Here is a 21,868-nt window from a genome sequence, read left to right on the forward strand (position 1 = left end):
TTAAAGGGAGAGGAAACCTTCTAGAGAACCTCCCCAAAGACAAAACTTTACAGTTTGAGGGTCTTACCTGGTCATTATTTTAAAAAAAATTAAAAGGTTTTTTTTAACAAAAAAGAACTTCTCAAAAAGAACAAAGATTTCTTTAAGATAATTAACAAAAGACAGTTCTAGTGAGGAAGGCATCCGCTACCTCTCACCTCTACTGCTATAAACTAGTCATAGTTAAAGTAGTCTGGTCTTTATTTCTTCTCGATTACTAACCACTTATTCCTGGTGGTGGCAACAGGCTGAGGAGAGCAGACCAGACTACCCTTTCTCCAGAGACGGCAACCAGCTCCTCTGTGGGGATTCCCAGTGTCTGCCCTTGGGGGGAGTAGTCTCTTCCCAGCAGAGGGGTGTCCAGGGGGCATCCTCACCATATGCTTGAACCATTTCAAATGGACCGGGATGGGCTAGACCTTGGCAGTGGAAACTGCCTCTAGGGATGTGAAGCTACATGGAGCCATTGTGTGGGCTCACCACCCACAAGGCGAAGGATGGGGGGTTGGGTGTGATGGCAGTCAGGTTGACGGGCATGAGCAGGATGGATCTGGATGGACTGGACCTCGGGGGTGGAAACTGGCTATCCAAACCCACCTGAGGCCCTGTTTGATGGCCTCCCGTGGGCCATGGTTTTTACATTCCTGTCACGGTGTAACAAAGTGTTCTTTCAGGATGCCCTATGCAGACAACACAATCCGGGAAGAAGTGAGGAAAACACGGGGAAAAAGGCATACAAGGGGCTGGAAGGAAAACAGGGGGGCGTGTCCATGGTGCGCTAGTGTTTGGGGGAGGTGTGGCCGAGGCAATAGTCCAAGACCGGGTGATCCATCCTGACGAAGATGAACAAAGTTAAAAGCCAGAGCGGATCTGGCAGAGTGACAGGGGAATAAAAGGGGAGTCACAAGACCAGACGCTCCCTAATCCCGGACTCAGAAAGTCAGGACGTCGTGATGAAAACCTGTGCCATCGGGTCGCTCCTGGACTCATGGATAGGCAGACTTCCGGGCGTCCATCTTCCAAAGCTGAGCCCAGATTGGCAGGAACGCCTGGCTTTTATAGGACAGGGGGCAGGAACCTGAGGCAGGTGCAGGATATCAGTTGAAAACAAGGAAGGGCTGGAGCATCCTTAAGAGGAGGGGTTTACGAGCGTGACACACGGGGCTCCTGTCATGTGTCCTCTCTACAAGCTCAACCCAATGGAAGCAGTTTCAACCTGCCTCAGGTTGAAAGACAGGCAAGTGGGCAAGACCTGCCTGAACACCTGTCCTCCCTGGATGAATGTCTGTACACTCTTCCTCAGGCAGGTGTTAAAGGGCATCCACGCTTTCCCACAGGACCTGGGCAGTTGGCCCAGGTAGCTTCCCAGAAAATATAAACAGGTGCCCTCAAACCTGTGGTGACCTTCCCCTGTTCTGAGGCTGTTGGAAAGGTATTGGACCCCACTTCCTCTACTACTACCTCTCATATGTTGGGGCAAACACTAGAGAGCTCTTAGCATTCTCATCCATTATGTCTGCTGGTGTCAACCTGCTACTGCTCCAGGAGATGCAGTGGGGAATCTCCAACCCTACTCCTCCTGCTGCACACCTCTCTGAAGGTCTCTCAGCATGTATTTCTTTTCATTTGTTTTCCGGAAAGGGTGTCCAGTCCAGCTGAATGCATTGTGTCAGAAAAATTGTATTATGCCAAAAGCAGTCATGCAGAGTTAAGCATAACAAAGTTTGAATGATTAAACAGGGTTTTCCAGCTTTTCAGCAACACCTTGCTCACCAGGTATAAATGACACAATTTTCATTGTATGTAATTTCTCCGTGATGCATTGAAATTTCTGTAGATGCTTTGTTCCTCTGCCAAAACATCAGTTGCTGACTAAACCAAGAAACCCGGTCACAAAAAGAGCTGTTTTGAAAGTGTCACAAGAAGCCTGTACAGCTTTCTTTAGATGTGTCATTGCAATTGTACATATAGGGGAAAGTGTAATAAGAGCTCAGATTGTTTCTTGACCATAGTTCATAACATTCTGGCAGCAAAATAAGCAGAATTAACTAACAGCTATGTCTGATTCAGGATCTCTGGGGAACAGGCAAGCAACAGGTACAGTATATGGCAGGATACACCATGGATGAGATGCTAGCCCATCACAGGACCCACACACCACAGCCAATTTTCCCAGAAGCCAATCAACCTGCCTGTATGTCTTTGGATTGTGGGAGAAAAATGGAGCACCTGGAGGAAACCCATACCCAGGGGCAGAATCTGGAGCTGGAATAGATGATGGTATGAGCTGAGCGTGACAAAGCAGGTACTTTCTAGCTTATTTCACTACAGGGGACCTAATGGGCTGGGTGTTGAAAAGGCTCCTGAAACACCTGCATAGTCCACAGCCGAGCCAGAAGCAAATTGAAAAATGAAAGGTGAGGAGGGAGAGCAGAGAAATCAGACTCCACCTGAACGACGCCAGCTTTGAAAAAGTTGTGGTTCTGGGTTAGTTTTGCCGTCTTTGGAAAAGAGTGTGGATGGAGCTGTTTAAGGGGTGCGAGTCAGCTTCCAAGGGGACACACGTATAAACACGCAATTCAGATAAGAGATAAAGAGGTGAGGCACAACACATTTGTCCCTGTGAAGAAATGAAGGGTTTGACATTCACAGTAGTGCCAACATCTACAAACCAACACGTAGAAAAACGACAAATACGAAACAAAGGGAGAACAAAGTTATCACTTTAAGTGCTGTAGCTCTGCATGGAATCCTGTGTAGTCAGCTCTGTGACTATTGATCAATTGGAAATTCAACTGCTAATGTTTTCGATGCATTTGGAATCTCAGTCTTACGTACTTTTAAAATTACAATTGCTTCATATTAAATTTGATCTTTTGGGGCGGCGGGGATTCTATTCGACTCTACCATATCTTTTCAGAGCTGTTGTATTTATGCTACTGAAAAAAGCGAAACTCCTTAATGTCGAGGAACAAGTAATAGGTTTATTCCATGCTGAAAAAAAGAAGAAAGAGAACACAACGTTTCGGCCGTGGAGCCTTCATCAGGTGTGGGAGACTCCCTAATGTCTCCTTAATTAATTTATGTGATATACAGTATGTATATTTTATACAATTAAAACGACTCACTTTTGTTCCGAATCGTGTGTTTGAATACAACTTTTAAAAACGCATTTACGATGTTGTGTATATTTTCTACGGATGAGAGAATTGGCGAACAGATTTCAGTTTTTGTAGTTATTGTAATCTCTTATCGGGAAAAGTTTTCTTCCAGAGATAGAGGATTTTATAACCGGATGACTCACATGATGTTGATGTTTGAGATTCCTAAACGTACTGTATGCAACAGGTGTCATTAGGCAAGCCCATTTTCCTGCATATCGTATTTAAATCTAGTAAATATTGGTGTTGATTTTACTGGCAGTATAACAGTACAAAGGAACTGAAGGCACTGGATTTAGTCAAAACCGTGTCCCAGACCTCCTGATGGTTTGAATGTCCTTGTGTGTTAATATGACAGTTAGGAGAGTTTTCTTTGTGACCCTGGCAGTATCCTTGGTATGTCTTTTCTTCTATGGCTTATATTCCAAGAACCTGGTGATGTATAATATGCGGTAAGTCATTAAAGACCGTTTCCTTTTCTAGTTAGAAAGGATACTTCGTGAATACGAGTCATTAAGGGTATTACACAGGGTACTGGAGAACGATCAGAGCACGGCTTAAGAATTTTTAGAATGTATAATTATCGTTAATTGGCATATAAAGTACAGTAGCTTCCCTCATAACTGGGGAAAACGATCTTTCTTGTATTTGAGGATGTAAATCTTTCAATTTGGTTCAATTTGGTTTGATATATTCTCCCCCAAATGAGTGCTTTAAAATATAATTCTCATTTAAGGATTTTACGAGAGTTTTACAAGTTACTTTTTTTTACTTTCACCTACTACCTGTGTCAACAACGGGTACTAACTGTATAGGACACCCGACTATTCTTTCATTTTAATATTCAAAATGTACGGTAATCTTTGTACTCCACATTTATCAGATATTGGGTTAAATATACTACTACAGTGTATATATATCCATTGCGCTTTTTCTATAAAAGAAGTGAACACTAACGATTTTATTTGTAAAAACGTATAGTTCAAGAACTCCTGAAGTACAAATAGACATGTAGATTAAATTTCCTCGTATTAAACTTGAACGTGCATAAAAGGCATGAGGTGACGAAAGATGACAACTTGATTAAACGTAGAACGCAACGACAGAATATATGTATATATGGATTATTTTCAAAAGTAGAAAAGTACTCGAAAGTAAATGTCTTCGTATGAATTATCATGTGAATCCTTGGATTCAGTAACTGGTGGAACCTCCTTGAGTAGCGATTACTTCCATTGAACTTTTACTATGGGTGAAAATATACAGCTTTCATTCATGTTTGTCAGCTCTGGTCAAAGTCAAAGTCAAAGTTTATTTATCAAATGCACAACAATACGGCGTGCAGCAGTAGTTGCTGGCAATGAAAAGTCTTTTTCTGCGAGCTCACAAAAATCACAAAATTCACAAAAACACAAAAATCACAAAACTGAGGTTACATTTTTGAAATTGAATAAAACTCAATATGAGTAGAGCTGTTATGTGTCCATGGTGTGTGCAATATATACATGTAGTGCAGTTATGCTGAATACAGTGAAAACTCTGTGTCCATGTAGCCATTACAGGTGATTTGCTAAAAGAGCTGCAGGTTGGCTATTTAGCAGTCTTATTGCCTGGAGGTAGAAGCTGTTCCGTAGTCTGTTGGACTTGGACTGAATGCTTTGGTACCGTTTACCGGACAGTAGGAGGGAAAACAGTAAACGGTACAAAAGCATTCAGTCCAAGTCCAACAGACTACGGAACAGCTTCTACCTCCAGACAATAAGACTGCTAAATAGCTAACCTGCAGCTCTTTTAGCAAATCACCTGTAATGGTCTGTTGGGCTAAAAGGTGTGCTCAAATATAGTGTAGTGACTGGTGTTTGTGATGTTTGTGGGTGTTCTTTTGTTTGTGTTTGAACAGTAGCATCCTGTAAACTTCATCAAACAAGGATGAGATCTTGTGCAACTGACAGCTGGAGAGAGCACAGACTGAGAGGGGGAGAAAAACTCACTATTTGTGTTTTGGTGTTTTTATATTGAGTGTGTTTCCCAAATTGGGAAGAAATAAAAGTTGTTACTGGAACTAAATCTCTTAAGGGATTTGATTTCCATGATTTGTTTTCAAAATATTCCCCTAAAGCATTTGGGGAAAAAATATTTATATTATTGGGAAAATAATATATATATATTATTATATTATCCAATTGAGTCCACTACCCATAGTCTATCTGTAAATATGGCTACTATGGTAGCAATTAGTTTGTTTTATGATTTTAAAATTTTATCTATGCGGGAGGAGGTGGGTAAAGTAGCCAATTAAATGTTATAACAATGTTTGTGTTGTATTTATCTGCTGATGATAAAATATAATTTGTATTTAGTTTTGGATAAGATGTTTTTATAAGGAGAGACAGGAAGTCAGTTCATGGATGGTTTATTGGCTTCCGGCTTTTGTTCAAACCTGAATAATCAATTGAACTTGACTAATTATTTTATTAGACATAAATGATTTTTATTAAGGTCATTCATACCTCAAGTGGGTAATTTCATTACTTAAAAGTTTCTCTTTGTTAGAGTTGTCTATAAAAGTTGTTGTCTACAAAATGTGGCAGCCTGCTTACACATATTACAAATTTGAAGTTAATTAAATAATTAGCCTAACTATGTAATAGACGGCTCAGATGTAACAAAAACTAGAGAAGACCTGTTCATAGATATACCTTCATTTTCAGTCATATGTATTTAAAAGCAATTTATATTGTGTTCATAATGTTGTCCTAATTTACAAAGCCTGCTGGTTAAGTAATTTCTTAAGACAAAGTATAGCTTTTTAATTAATAGCTGCAAATTCTCAATAAAGAGTAAAATGCAAATTGCTGTAGATATGTTTTATTTTTTCATGTTCATACTAAGCTATGGTATTGAAATATTGGTTATTTCAATGGACAATTTTAAAATCCTGTGGTGTCTCAGTGTCCAGAGATTGAGGCCACCTGACAGGTTGAAACTGTGATTATTACCAAGGTGTCTTTTTAGTAAGGTTAATTACACATTTGCTGCATATGCTTCTTAAAATGATAAAGAGCATTACCTTCCTAATGGGAGTACTGTGTAATATAAGAGGACTCCATGCTCTTTGCTGTTATGGACGTACACCAGGAGCACTGTGAGAGAACAAATATGTCTGTTTTTTGCTGCACTGCAACACTCAGTGTCTTTGCACTCTAAATCATAAAATGATTAACCAACTTTTATTATTATATTACAGAGTAAGTCTTTTTTTATTGCTTCACATTTACAGTATTTCTTCTAACTCTTTTATTAGTATGTATTAGCACGTGACCTCAAGAACGTCACATGCAAATACATTAAGCCATAATTAAAACTTTACTTAGTAAATTCCATCATTCACTAACTTCCCGCAATTGAAAAGTTTATAGAATGTGGTTGTGTAAGAGTACTGTATGTACGGTACATAGAGATGTAGCATCCCTGATCTGGAGAAGTATATGGTGGGTATATCTTATTTTCAGGGGGATTCTTCCAATCACATCTGGCCACTAATGTACCACATAGATCTCCAAATGCTCCTCCAGCTCCCAAAATCAAAGATTGGACTGCTGCTCACATGGTTTGCTCAAGGAAAGACAGATTTCATTTTAAAACAATCATATTTGCAACACATATCAAGACAGTTCAGAAACAAACTTAGGGACAGCACTATGATGATGAAATTGTACCTTTAACTCTATGGGTTTACCTCCTATTAGGCTTGCTTATCACTACATTTTGCTCCACATTGTCTTCTCTTCCCTCACTGTCTCGGTACAATGTTACCTAACTGATGCTTTATTATACTTTATCTACTGCTTTCCCTTGTCACTGCCAGCTTGTCTTATGTTGCCGTTATTGGATTTGTATGAAACACGAACCTCTAGGCCCAAACGAGAACTATGCATTTAAAATTGTGAGCAGGGTGCACGTCTTTACTTACAAGAGTTGTGGGATTATAGATCAAGCTAACCTGCCCCATCATCAAAGTCAATACCTTGGCTTCTTTCAAGAAACAACAGGATGAGATCCTTGGATCAGTTATCTCAGTTATACTTTACTAGCTACCTAATGTAGCAGATGGGCTGAAAGGCCTCCTATCCTTTGTAACCTTTCATAAATATATCTAGTCTTGCTGCTGTCTTCTCTTTTAATGGTCATTGAAATCTAAACAATGCCAAGATCTGAGAAAGGAAAACTGCAATATGTTTTCAGTGCCTGAGCCAGTCCTATTGAGAGTTAGCGCCTCTGTGGTACAGTGGAGAACAACACAGCCTCTCCGCTGTTGTCATGCCCAATCCAACCTACTGTAACAATCAACGATTCTAAGCTGAGCCTTTATGGGTCTTTGCATTTGCCACTGTGGAGGAAAGTTAATAATAAAATGATCACAATATATTTTATAACTTAATCCCTTTCATTCTTTACTTTATTTTTTGAAACATTTTATGTCTAATTGTTTTTTGTCAGACTTCAGGATTCTTACTAACTAAACACAAGAAAAGCTGTCTCTGTTTCTTTTTGAACCCTTTGAATTTACCCCTTTACCACTTGACACCAATGGGAAAGACATCACCAAAACAACAAAACATGTGCAAAACCTATTTAGTCATTTATGGACCAACACGTTGGGTATCATTTGCAAAATGAGGCTCATGTAAACCAAGACAGCTGCCATTTTTTTCTAAAATTTCCAAAACTGCCTTTGGACATTGTTGCATTGATGAGTTCAGCCTCTGCAAATTTGTTAAGCAGGTGGTGTACCCCTTAGGTGCTTTAACAATACCTTAAGCAAATCAAATATTGACTTTGTTTCAATGGTCTGTTTTTTCTGTTTGTCCCTTTTCTTCCACAAAAGGGGAAGCTTTGTACACACAAGGGGATCAGAGTTTTCCAAAGAAACAGCAAGCGGTTTTCATCTAGAAATAAGACAAGATAGATCCCAGCATGCACTAGAAACACTTGGTTTCAATGGTACCCTAAAAGCCAGCCTGGACAAAAAGGCAGAAACTACCAATGAAAGAATTGAAAAGGACAAGGTGGAGAGTGATGACAGTTTGAAAGCCAAAGCACAAAGCTCCAAAACACTCCCAGGCAGCCAGACCACCAAAGATACCCCCAAACCCAGCAAGGTTGGTACCACCACAAAAAGATCTCAAGAGAAGTCCACAACTGCCAAGTCAAAAAGAGTCACATTGACAAGAGGTGCCAAGGCTAACCGGATGACACCAGCAGAAGACAAACTGGAAGGACGTACCAAAAGCATGACCCCTACGCCACTTGTGCCACCCATGAATAAAGTGGACTTTAAGAAAATTCCCAAATGGGATTTTGAGGACATATATCGACGGGACTCCCAACCCAGACAGACGGTGAGGTACCTGCGTCAAATGTGTGTTTAAAAAATGTTTAAAAACAACATACTCCACTTTGTGATGTAGAAGGAATGTGTTCTCTTTTGCACCACACTTTGAGTGTCCTCTGACCTTGCAGCTACACTTACATTGCTGATATTTAACTCATTTTAAAACATGAACATGTCTTTTTCATCCAGAGGTTAAGAACTTCAAATCAAAAACTGAAGGCAATACTGGTCAAATCATACCCACAGAGTTATAGATATCTATAAAGTGGAGTGAAGTAATCTTTGCCTAAGTAAACTGTAAGTTGGTAACATCTCTGCCAAATAGCCTATAGTGCTATAGATTTGACTAACCAATATGTTGCTGCTCATTCAGCTCAGTGACATGTTTGTGAGCACAAAGAGCAACCCACAGCTCAGGAAACACTCACATGCATCACTTAGTAAAAGAATATTATACAATAAACAGATTTTGTGTAGTTTACCGTAGATATTAGCAGTCTTACAAAAATATATGCATGATTCCTGAATAAATCCAAGCAAGACAACACACGGAAATTCAGAATTCCTTTTTTTTTTTTTTGCGCTGTGTCAAGAGCCCAAAAGGGAAGTTTTCATGGGATTTGTGTAAATATGGGGAAGCAAGGTTAGATTGTGATAAGTAGTGTCTTTTACAGGCATGGAAATGAGACTTTAGAGTTACAAACATATCCACATTTCTCCACAGATGTGTGAGTCATTCTTTCAGGGAGTTGCCATTTCTGACACTTTGTGGACATGTTGGTGAAGGCTGTTAAACAAGGCATTCTCAGAAGTGTTGTGCGGGGTAAATGGAAGCATTGAGACACCAAACAATGCCGAGTATTGGAGGTGTGATCTCCCCAGTAGATCATGTTTAAAACTGAACAGTAGCGTGATAATGAACTCACAGTGCAGCAGACAAGGCATTGTTTATTAATATTTCAGTAATAAAATAATACTTGTGAAGATGGAAAAATATTGTATGGTACTGTAGGTCTGAAGTGTTTGAAAATATACACATGCATTTGTGCCATTTTTATGTATCTTTTTTAGATCTGTATCCATTTAATCTTTAAGGCAGCTTGTGCTGTTCATGGTGATGAACAGTTTTTTGAAGAGGAAATGTCTGTAAAGGGATTGTAGTTAGGTAAGATTTCCAGATATTGCACCCTTTCAGACATATTTGACCACCATACATCACTTAAAAGTTGAAATAATTTTGTGTCTACCTTCCTTACCATCTAATTATGGTTTCCAGAACTAATTAACAATAATGAGAAAAGTCATAAAGTCTAAATTAATTTTATGGACACTCAATGATGATCATTTTTACTTTTTATGCCAAAGATTGATAAAACTATATAATTGCATGATGGAAGTCGTAAGCAGGTTAATTTTCCATTCATGTCTGCATGAAAGCACATAACTTTGCAATGAAAGTGGTAATGTTTCAATATGGGTGTTTCCATACGGCCTATTAAAATGTAAGAGGTATCTGCAAGTAAAGTATACATGTATATAACATAATAGTGTACATTACACATTAATCGGAACATAGGATATAACAGTAGATTTGTATTAGCAGTAAACTTAGCACCCTCAGAATGCAGGGGAAAGTAAAATATTTCCTGTTTAAAAATAAATGATGCCCTGGTTCTACATGCCCTGGAATAAATTATGGACTAGTACTCCAAATTAGAAGACTAAAGGTGAAGGCAGAAGCAGGGAATCTCATCTTGTGTTTTACTCAAGCTCAGATGTTGATGTTCTGTGGGTAACTCACCTTGATCGTCTCGTTTCTTAGCTGTTGCATTTCAAACCAGAAACAGAACAGATCCCCATTATATTACAGAGGATTACACTGGCTTTTGTGTGAAATGAGTCATGGTGTGTTCAATGCAATTGCAAATGCCTTCCTGTTTGAATAATGAGTAGTAGTCCCAACATGTTTGAAAGAGAGTACCTTTAGAGCCCCGATGAAGATGCGGGACGCCCCACTTCATCATCCAGTGCTGACAGCGCTATGTCTTCATGTTTGAGGATTCTGAATTTCTGCATTTCTAACATTAGAACATTAGGAGGCATCCATGTGCTCAAGGTAGAAAAAGTTTAAGAGGAGAGAGTATGGGGAGTATGGGGAGAGTACGGTATGTGTTAGTGTGAGCACTGACAGGTACAACAAAAAAATGGTAAAAAAAAGTTGCAGAACTTTAAAGAGAGATTAAAACAGCTGTGTTCATAGTTTCACTCAAGCGCAAAACTTGTGGCTCTTCTTATGTGGGTAACTCATCATGTGTTATGTGTCTAGTTGCTTAGTTGTTGCATTTCAAACAAGAAAACAAAAACAGATCCCCATTTTTCTGCATACTTTTTGTCAGTGTTGTGTACCTCACTTTGAAAATGATAAAATTGCAATTTAAATAAAGCTGCCAATGTAACACTGCTGAGATTTAATGGAAACAGTTGACCCAAAGAGGTGTGAACAGAATGTGAGTGTCTCAAATATCTCGGGTTAAATATAGATCTGTATCTGTGATCTCCTGATAGCTTGATTTATTCCCTTCACTTTGTAGGAAACATAAATGTCTTCTCTTTGTGTTCTTTGTTTCGGAGTTAGAAAGACAGTTTGAAATGTAATTATGTATGGTTTTGTAAAGTTTGTGAGCTTAATTATTCAGAAGCAAATCGAACTGGAAGAACTGCAGTTCACTTCGTTTCTTGCTGTTTCAGACCTGCCCGGAATCAGTCATGCTGTCTAAAGATCCTGATTTTCAGACGGCCTTAATTCCTGATATTCAAATCTTTATGCACAAGGAAGATTTTAACACCAGTGAATGGAATCGTCTCTACCATTTTAATAATCCCTTTGGCTTCATGGGGGGAAACTATACAGGTGAGTGTGTGGAAATATCATTCCCATCAATTTCAATTGATGAAATAATAAAAAGAAGGTTTCTTGAAAAACGAACGAGAGATTTTGCTGTCACAAACCACACGCAGACACAGTTGCATTCCCACGAGCACCCGATCGCTCACTCACATTGTCGATTTAAACTTCCACTCTGCAACTTGTCCTCGCTCGCTACTGAGGTACCCCCCCGCGGATCTCCGACCTCGCTCTAGTCTCACGATTTGGATTACGTTCGCCTTGGAATTCAGTTTTCTCTCTCAGACTCTGCGCGGGGTCTTTTCCCTACCTTTTCCCCTCGAAATACGTCATATTTTGCAACAAGGAGGACCTTCTGTAAATACAATCATGTTTGAACTGCTTGAGGTATAGAAAAACGTGATACATTAGCCACGGGTATTAAGAGACTGTCCGCTGTCTTTCCTTTTTTTAAAATTATACCATGGATACCCCCTTGACATTCTGTGGGCTACAGACATTTTAAAAATGTTTGAGGAAGTAAGAATTGATAAGGAGATTCATGAAGTGTCTTAAAGGCAGGGCAGATCAGCAAATAATGAGTCTACTGTTTTTTCCCGATTCACCTATGTGATTTAAGGGACAATATGGTACAGCACAAAGTTTTTATTAACAATATCTTTAGCTTTTGTCTATTTTTTTCTGCTGATTTTATCTTGAGCTGCTGCTGATATGCATAATTTCTGTCCCTCTATCATACCAAGTTAAAATCTCTATTTTGTTTAATACAATCAACAGAAGAAAACTAGTTTGTTTCAGTAGCCTGATTTGATTAGGATGTGATTCTCCTGAACCCACCCTGGTCAAGTGTTTTCCCTTCTGATTTTATTTTTAAATAATATTTATACCATCCAGGTCCTGTATTTAAACCCCATAAATGTCTAAGAGGAGACATAGAAGTGCAGATTCTAGTAGTCCAATTTCCACTAGTACTCCACAATTTTAATATTTTTCTAATATTTTGCAGGCTTTAAATCCTTGCAGTTTTGATTATTGTGGGCAAACTGTACATTTGACATATAAGATATGACAACTATATAAGTATCTTTGTTTATTTTACAAATTGCTCTGTCATAAAGTGAGATGTATTTTGCTTTTGATGATTTTACTGTGGAATCTAAACCTAATCTAAATTTATGATCACTGTGTCATTTTCCGGCTGTTGTGGGACACTTTACAACACTGATAACGTTACTACAGCATACCAGTCATTATCCAGGCACAGTTTATAAATGTATAAGTCTATATTGGTAGAAATATTTACTACTTGATATTTAGCGAGCTATAATTTTCGAATTGAGTGGCCTGGGTTCTCTCAGCACCATGTTCTTGTCGAGATCATATGAGGGAAGATGCAGTTCTGAATGTTTAACCTTCAATTTTTCATTAAAACATTGCCCTGTATTCATTTTAAACTAAAATGAAAGCAGTTTCACTGTACATAGAATACTAAGTAACTGACCTGACATGACAAGACCTTTGTTATTTTTTGTTTTATTGGTAAAAAACCTTATTTTGCATTTTCAATTAAAAATGTGAAATGTGTCAGAAAGTCTTGAAAACAATATAATAGTAAGAAAGACCTGTGAACACGCATGTGTGGTAATGGTTGCAGATTACAACTTTGCTTACTATTTCTGGCTACTGCTGTCTACATTTTGCTGAACTTTAACAATTAACATAAAACACATAATTGGATATATACAGTACTTTAAATGTGCTTTTCTATGATTTGTTACAGTATATCTTTGAAGCATTTTTCTGTACATTATTTCGCACACAATGCCTCTTCAACACTTCCTTTAAACATTAAGTCACCCATTAATTAATCTGTTTAGTGATTACTAGAACACACACTGGCTGCGCTCAATTTACAGGTGGTTTCTCTGCAGCTAAACTGTTTTATATATGCAGCAGCATTACATTGGTGATGAAGTTTAGAATAGGATATGTGCATTAAATACTGATAATCCTTCTTGGTTTCCCACAGAAGTGAAAGAGGCTGTGCAGCTCATCCCGAAATTGAAAGACTATCAGCTTTTGCCTGTTCCCAAAAACGAAGCACATGGGTGTATCCGCTGTGCTGTTGTTGGCACTGGAGGGATTTTAAATGGCTCACGCATGGGTAAAGAAATTGATTCACATGAATATGTATTTAGGTGAGTTGTTCATTTTTGCTAGGTTTGTTATTAGACACCCTGCTTTTTTCATGATGTCTGGTAATTTTCTGATGACTTTCAAAGCACTTTTCCTGCTGTGCAAAATTGGCTTGATTGATATACGACTAATAGTTCTACACCTTTTCCCTGAAAATAATCATAATTATTTTCCACATAAATCATTTCTCGGATGGTTATCAACTGTTACCATTGGCAATTTCTTATTAGAAGGAGGGAACAATAGAACTGAGTGATCACAGCACTATGTTGGAAGCAATAAGTTTTGTCACAGTTAAGAATTGTTGTGTCTTAAATTATATTTGAGTGCCATGTGTATTGTGAAATAGTTGATTATTTTGCTGTGGAATCTAAACCTAGGTTACACTCAGCACCCCATTCTTGTTGCAATTCTTGAAGGTAGTTGTGTACAAGAAAAACAGAGCCATTTCTGACATAGTGCCTGTTTTTTGCCTATAGGATGAATGGCGCTGTGACTTTAGGCCATGAAGATGACGTGGGAAATAAAACATCTGTTTATGTCCACACAGCCCACTCCTTGAGTTCCTCAATCTCTTTATTTAAAGGGCACGGCATGAGTGGTATACCACACAATGAGGTAAATACTCAAGGCCTCATTCAAGGCCTCATTCAATAAATAGGGTATTTTCCCAGTTTTCTTTATTTACAAAAAAAATAGTGAGAAACCCACCAACCAAAGAAGGCTAAAACCAGTAACTTGTCACAGAACATGTCACTGGGGACTTGGACACAGCAAAGTCTTAATAAGAAGAGGCACTACTGTACATGTTGTAATTCAACATTTGATTAAATTCTTTTTGCTGGATGTTGTCTGAAAGGAGGAGGCGGGACTCTACTAAGGTAGGGTGATTCATTCTGCACTCAGATACAGTTCTGCAGGGTATCAGGTTCTTGCTTCATCTGTGTTCTCAGGTTTTTCATTTCACTCGTTATTCTAACTAAGAAGGTGTACATTTAGATCTGACCGCTTCTTTACACAAAGAGTTGAGGAGGTCTGATGCATACTGTTGTTGGATCAGATTTTCTGGGATCCTATAGGAGCAAATGGAAAACATCAAATAAAAGAGATAGAAGGGGACACTACCACTGGCCAGAGATGTGCAGGATTGGCTTGAATTACTATCTCTGTGCCTACAGTTAACTGGCATACAGGACAAGCGAGGTCTTGTGTTCTGACTGACCTGACCTTTTACCCTCCTGCTTCTGAGGTGCCTTGGTTTGCCATGACACTCACCGGGAAGAGTGACTGTTCAGATAAGAAATTGTTTTTCTTGTATTATATGAATGCGATTAAAGTTTATTTGGGGCAGTATGATGATGTGAGCATTGAGAAAAGCTAGAGTGTCCCTGGTTCAATTCCAGCCTTCAGCATCTGTCTGTGTGGAGTTTGCACGTTTTTATTAGGTTTGCAGGAGCTTTTTTCTGGGTACATCAGTTTTCCCCAGTCTCCCTGCACATTTGCAGGAGAATACACATGCATGCATGCACATTTGATCGGCTGCTCTAAATGGCTCTTTGTGTTATACCCCACAAGGGCTCCCCACCTCATTAACCAAACATGAATGGAACCGTGGTGCTTCTTTGCCCTGTGCCCTGTTCACAGGTTAAGGAAATAGAACCTTGTGAGAGGTTCACAAATAAACCCATCTTGCTGTGCCAATCAGAGGGGGCTGGCATTTCTCAAGTGATCATGCACAATTTTTCACTATAATTTGAAATAAGGGCCTCTTCTTTTTTTATTTGAAGGGAACCAAGTACGTCATGATCCCAGAAGGCATGCGTGATTTCCAGTGGCTCATTGGCCTGCTGAAGAACACCACTGTTGTCACTGGACCGTATCGAGGAAGAAAGTAGGTTGACAGCTTGCTGATTCCACCCAAAACAATTGCTTTGAATGTTTTGTGCTGTCTTAAATACATTTATTTTTAAAAAGTAAAGCATACCCCAAAAGAGAAGAGGAATAATACCACAACTGTCCAAGACACATTGTAAGGAACTGATGAAAATCACTGCATATTAAAGGGGTGTTCAGTCACTCTCACACACATGCAGAACATTAACCAAAGCAGTTTATTTAGGGAAACATTTTGGATTTTGTACATAGCCCTGCACAAACCACTTTATTCCTAGAAGTCTTTTGTTTGCATTGTTTAAAAAAAAGGAACAGAATGTACAGTACTTTTCACCATAAAACGTTCTCTTCTTCAGAAGTAAAATGGATGAGCCATGATCATCATGAATCCTAATCAGGCAATTACTTCAAAATCAGTGTATTTATTAAATAGTAGACATTCTGATTGTTAGAAGAGCATGTGAAAGGTTATAAACACAATAAAGCCATTTGGCTTATCAAACTAGTTTCTAGTTTCTTAAATGATCCCATTGAGTTAACAACATGTCTATAAAATGGATTCCAGACTCAGTTTTCCAGTCTTTCCACTTTGTCTCTGTATTATTACTCATGTGTTATCATAGAAATGTACTTAAGAAGATGCATAACATTCATACAGTGCTTTTACTGAACTGTGGCTGCATTCTATTTACAGTGAATGTTAGTTTATCTTTAAACTGTCCTAACCAAACACAGAGCTGCCCTAAAGCAGCTAGTTTAAACAAGATAAATGTGTGCTATTATTGTGTGTAAAAACACTGTGTACCAAGAAACAGCCTACAGGCCTCTACTGGGAACATTAATACATAACTATATCTGACTCTGGCTATATCTAGGATATGGCCGATGGCTACTGTACAGTATATCACCCTGCAGCCCACTGCTGCTAAGCTGGTGTGAGGTTGGCCAGTACCTGGATGGAGACCTCCTGGGAAAGCTAAGGCTGATTCTTGAAGAGGTGTTAGTGGGGCCAGTAATGGGCAGTCTATGAGGGTCCTAATGTATAGTGATGGGGACACTATACTGTAAAAAGATGCTGTCCTTTAGATAAGATATACAACCGAGGTCCTGACTCTCTGTGGTTGTTAAAAATCCCACAGTGTTTCTCACAAAGAGTAGGTGTATTGGCTAAATTTCCCCTGGGCCTTTACCAATCATGGCCTCCTAATAATCCCCATCTAAGAATTGGCTTCATTACTCTGTTCTCTTTCCCACTGAGAGCTGGTGTGTGGTGAGAGTACTGGCACATTGTGGCTGTCATCACATCATCCAGGTACTGTAGGTGTTACACATTGGTGGTGGTGGAGGGGATTCCCCATTGCCTGTAAAGCATTTTGATTAGAGTTTCCAGGAAAGCACTATATAATTTTAAAGAATTGTTATTAATTATTATATCTAAGCAACTAAAAATGCAGAAGATCTTTGCCACAGTTTCCCAGCTTGGACGGTCACTGTACCCTGATGTGATTGATGCAGGACATCACTCAACAAAACCATGGATGCTGATAATTCATTTGTATTGGCTCGTTATGTGCATAGGCCTTTATTTTGTGTCTTGTTTTCAAAGGCCCTGGACGTATTATCCCAGCCAATTTGATCCAAACAAGTTCTATGTGCTTCACCCTGATTTCCTCCGATATATTCGGAATAGGTAAGGTCACAAGAATGGAGAAAGATGAGAGAAAGTCATCCTGTCTGTCATTCTGACTGTCCAATGCCTTGAGTCAGGCTTGAGAGAATGTTATAACTTAAATAAATGACATGACATCAATAAACACCAATTTCATGTGAACCAAAACAAAAAATGTGAATTGATATATCAATGTAAATGACCTATGCCATTTGTATGTACAGCTTTGGGTGAAAATGTTTTCTGAGTCAAAGAATACCATCACATGAAAACATATAGGCAACAATAGAGCAAACATAGAACATACATGGAAAACAACCATTGTCTCTCCCTTTCAGAATCTGGAGTACCTCAATCAAACCTCCCCAAAATGTTCTGAATTAAGATGTAATGGTTTTTGTCTCAGAATATAGCTCAGTATTGTTCCAGTTTTAAACTCCTTTAGCACAGCTCATTTAATTGCATAATATTGACCAAACCTATTGATTTAGTGCTCTATAAAAGTTTACCAAGCCTATTTTCTTGAACTTTTGTTTATTTCTTCTCTATGTTGCCTGATTGAGAATGTAGGTGAATCAACAAATGTGTTTTCCTGTTGTTCAGTTTAGTTTACTTCATGTGCTCCTGTTTTCTTCTGACTTCTTCAGACATGCCGACTGGGTAAACTGCTGTCTCTAAATTGTCTCTGTGTGCATGTGTATGTGCCCTGTCCTGTTTCCTGTCAAGGGTAACATCTTACTTTTCCCTGAGCCTCCAGGATACGTACTAGATGTCCACAATCCTCACCAGGAATGATCAGTTTTTTAATTAAGCATGGAAGGATATTCAAAGAAACGATGTTACCTCTTTCAACAAATACTTACACTTTTTAAATGACTTCTAATGCTGGCCTTTAAAAGTTACCACTCCTGAAATTAGTATTTTGTAACACCTATTACAGTATATCATTGGTGACTCTCTGCTTATTCCATATTGCGATATCCTTCTTTCAAGTCTTTTTAGAGCAGAGAAAAAAAAATGTTCTGCATTTTCTGAATCTATAGCACTCTGAAAGTTTCAAGGTGGAAAAGGCAACAGGACAACATAAAAATCAAATTAAGAAATGCAATAAAATAGCATGGGAGAATGTGTTATATAATGGAACAATATGTGTAAGTTTTAAATCTGTTATCATTGCAAAATGCTTCTGTTACCCTCTTTTCTATGGCTGCCACAAGCACGTATGACAATCAAGTAACTACCCTATCACTCTAGTATTTCCTTAAAAACATTGACTAATACTGGATCTAAGACTGCAGCTAAGGATGTCCAATAATTCCATTGTGCAGGTTTCTGAACTCCACTCAACTTCAGTCTCCGCACTGGCATATCTTTAGACCAACCAATGGAGCATTCACCTTGTTTCTGGCTCTTCATGTCTGTGACATTGTAAGGTATTTTTCTGTGTATTTTCAGAACTTTTGCTTTCCTTGAAAGCAAAAGCAGAGCGCCAAAAGATAATTACCCAGCTCTCCGATAACACCCTTTAAGAACACTCCCTGAATATTTCACTGCTAATCCAAAATACTGTTTGGTAACCCCTCTGTCTACTACATTATATCTCTGAATATCAACAACACAGGACTCCTAGGATGAGATAGTGGTAGGGCACTGAATACTTCCAGAAACCGAGATCCAAAACTCTAGTTCTGTTAAATACCATTCTATGCTATTAATTTCTATTCTATTAACTTTTATTGCAATTTAAACACCTATTCATTGTACTTAAGTTTTGGATCTGCACAAATCCCCAGAGTGTCCTGGGTGTTTAAATTGCAATAGAATATACAAATACTGTACTCAGTCAGCTAATACAGGTTATTATTTGGAAGATTTTCCTGAAGATGCAATATCTTTATATTTAATTGGCTTCTGTAACATGTGCGTGTTTTCCTCCGCGTGTGCCCTGTTATGGACTTTTGTCCTGTTCAGGCTGGATCCTGTACTATACCCCGTGTATTACAGGATAAGCTCCAGGACACTGAGACCTTGAATTTGAAAAGCAGCTATTGAAAGTTTTGCAATGTCACTATATTATTTCATAACTCAAAAGGTTTTAGTTTGTTTAAGTCTTTGGCTTGCACTTAGGTCTTTGGGATTTGTTTGTACAGTTTTTCTAAATATTTTTTCCAAGTACAGTATTTCTACTCTGGATTTTTACTTCCTTCTCTGTCTCACTTTCAGGTGGATGCCTATGGGTTCATTACAGCAGACCATGCCAAATACCCCAACTATTACTGTGATAAGCAAAAGAGCCGAGTTGTTTTTTACATCAATCACGACTATAATTTGGAAATTAGAACATGGAAGAAACTTCATGACACTAAGATCTTGAAACTTTATCAGAGGACTGAGGACACTGAGAAACCGGAAAATGAAGAAAAAAAAGTTTAAAGGTTTTTTTTTTAATTTTGGAGAGCATGGTGATATAATATATGTTGCCCACTGGCACACACAGTTTGCTGTAACATTATTCTGTGGTGTACATATTCCTATTAAATATTTATTTTTTATTTCAATGAAAGTGGAGACTTATAAGACCTAGTCAGTCACAAGATTCCTTGGAAATAATCTTGTTAATTATGCTAAGGAACAAGTAATAGGTGTATTCCATAATGAAAAGAGAAGAAAGAAAATGCAATGTTTCGGCTGTGGAGCCTTCTTCAGGTATCAAAATTTATTTAAAAAATAAATACATTTTAAAAATAATTTAAATCTTTCAAATTATTATTTTAAATCTTTGGCACTCCTTTAATCCAATGCCAGAAACACGACTACATCATAACCAAGAGTTTCTTTGCTGAATGGCTAGATTTTTTTGCATCTTTGTTCCAGTTTCCATTTATAAATTGGCTCACCATGTTGACAAACTGGTCCAGCGTACTCGTCTACTGAAAATACCTTTTAAAGATTAAGAACAGTAAATGACTCAAGAAACAAGAATAATTAAACTAGAAATACAATCCTGGGAGTTCTAGCTGTTTGGGGTTTTAACCCCATGTGGAACATGTCATGCAAATCAAAACCTTGAATTTAATAATATGGACTATTTGCAACTGGAATTTCCTAATATGAGACATGGTAGACTACTGATTACTGTATGTAGAGGTAGGGGAGTAAAACATGTTTCTGATTAGCTTTGCAAACATCAAGATGGTTTTGTTTGAGAAGTAGAATTCTGAGATGACAAATTTAATCTATACCAACTCTCAGTTATTCAGTTATTCTCAGTTACCATCCAGAAGTTACACAGTCCTCTTTGAAAATAGTGTGGAATCATGTCATGATAAAATTTGGTCTTTTCCCGATTGAAATCACTCATCGTCTGACTTTTGGGGTTTTGATCAGAACAAATTTGATGTGTTACTCAATTTTATTTTGCATACGATGTTCAATATTGGCTGTAAATGTGACAATGAAGCACTGTTAAGATACCTCTGCTTTCATAGTGCTCTAGTAGAATGGGGATTTGAGTTTATAATGAAAGTGGAACATACATCTCCTTATATAAAACTAGTCTCTGGGTCATCATGACCCTGAAATGGATAAACCGTTACTGAATGACATGTGGTAGTGCTGTAAATAGTTTAATAATTGTAGTGCTGTTAAAACATTTCCAATACTACATTTGGCTTGCTTTAAAACTATATTCCCAATTCTTGAAAATGAACAATATCATACATTCAGACCAAGACATTATTCTTGGATATGAGCTGGCACTGCACACTGTTGACACAGTTGTGAAATTACTTTATCAATGCCTTCCTATACTGTAGAGTTGTCATAGAAGTGACCACAGTTCATTGGAGACATTTCAGTAATTACTTTGGTATTTTGAATGGCATAACAGTGTTGCAACAGAATCAGGATAAAAAAGTTCACATACTGAGACTGCATAAACAAAAGAACAATACGTCAAGGAAATAAAAAAAAAACAAGGCTGATTTGGGTGGGACAAATTTCCAAGTGACGCCCGCAATGAAATGGTTGTTGGACTTCAGCAGGGTCACGTAGGAAACATGGAATTAAATATTTAAAGAGGTTTTCGAAGAGAGTGACATAAGATGAATGTCACGGAAGCCGGATCTGACTCCCGTGAAGTGCGTTATTAAATGCACTTCACGGGAGTCAGAAGGTATAATCCGGAAATGGCAAGAGAGGGACAACTGAGGAAGGTCTAGCGGGGTTATGATGGGTTAATAGACAGGGGGCAGTGACTGTAGTGATCAGGTGCACGGGGGGGAATGCCGAAGCAACCAAGTCCGAGGAAGTCCAAAACGGGAAGTCGAGGCGCAGTCCGTAGTCCAAATCAGGGGAGTAGCCTGGGTTGACCCTAGGCCTACCAAATCAGTCCAAAGTAATTTAAGATTTTTTCCCCCTTGTTTGCGTTACGGGATTTGCTTTTTAATGTTACGTGTTCGATTTTTTTCCCATGATTTGCTATTGGCTCGCTTTATCTTTTGTAACCAATAAGATACACGGTGCATGCGTAGCCGTAGCCTACTTGGCTATCGTTGTTGTCAGACTCTCTTAGAGCTATCTAGCGCTAGGTTTTGGTTTATTAGCCAACA

The 21,868-nt window shown here is 38.4% G+C and overlaps 1 protein-coding gene across 1 annotated transcript; it reads left to right on the forward strand.

The window, feature by feature from the left end:
* Positions 1-3,456: 3,456 nt before the first annotated feature.
* On the forward strand, positions 3,457-20,003 carry LOC148823984 (alpha-N-acetylgalactosaminide alpha-2,6-sialyltransferase 2-like). The gene is made up of 9 exons (XM_088927728.1): positions 3,457-3,652; positions 8,089-8,602; positions 11,344-11,506; positions 13,530-13,698; positions 14,176-14,314; positions 15,484-15,587; positions 17,196-17,279; positions 18,587-18,686; positions 19,482-20,003. The coding sequence occupies exons 1-9, from the start codon at positions 3,534-3,536 to the stop codon at positions 19,689-19,691; spliced, it is 1,602 nt and encodes a 533-aa protein (XP_088783854.1). The 5' UTR covers positions 3,457-3,533; the 3' UTR covers positions 19,692-20,003.
* Positions 20,004-21,868: the final 1,865 nt, after the last annotated feature.

The sequence above is a fragment of the Atractosteus spatula genome, chromosome 11 (assembly GCF_055471065.1).
Source record: "Atractosteus spatula isolate fAtrSpa1 chromosome 11, fAtrSpa1.hap1, whole genome shotgun sequence".
In the NCBI taxonomy this organism is placed as follows: domain Eukaryota; kingdom Metazoa; phylum Chordata; class Actinopteri; order Semionotiformes; family Lepisosteidae; genus Atractosteus; species Atractosteus spatula.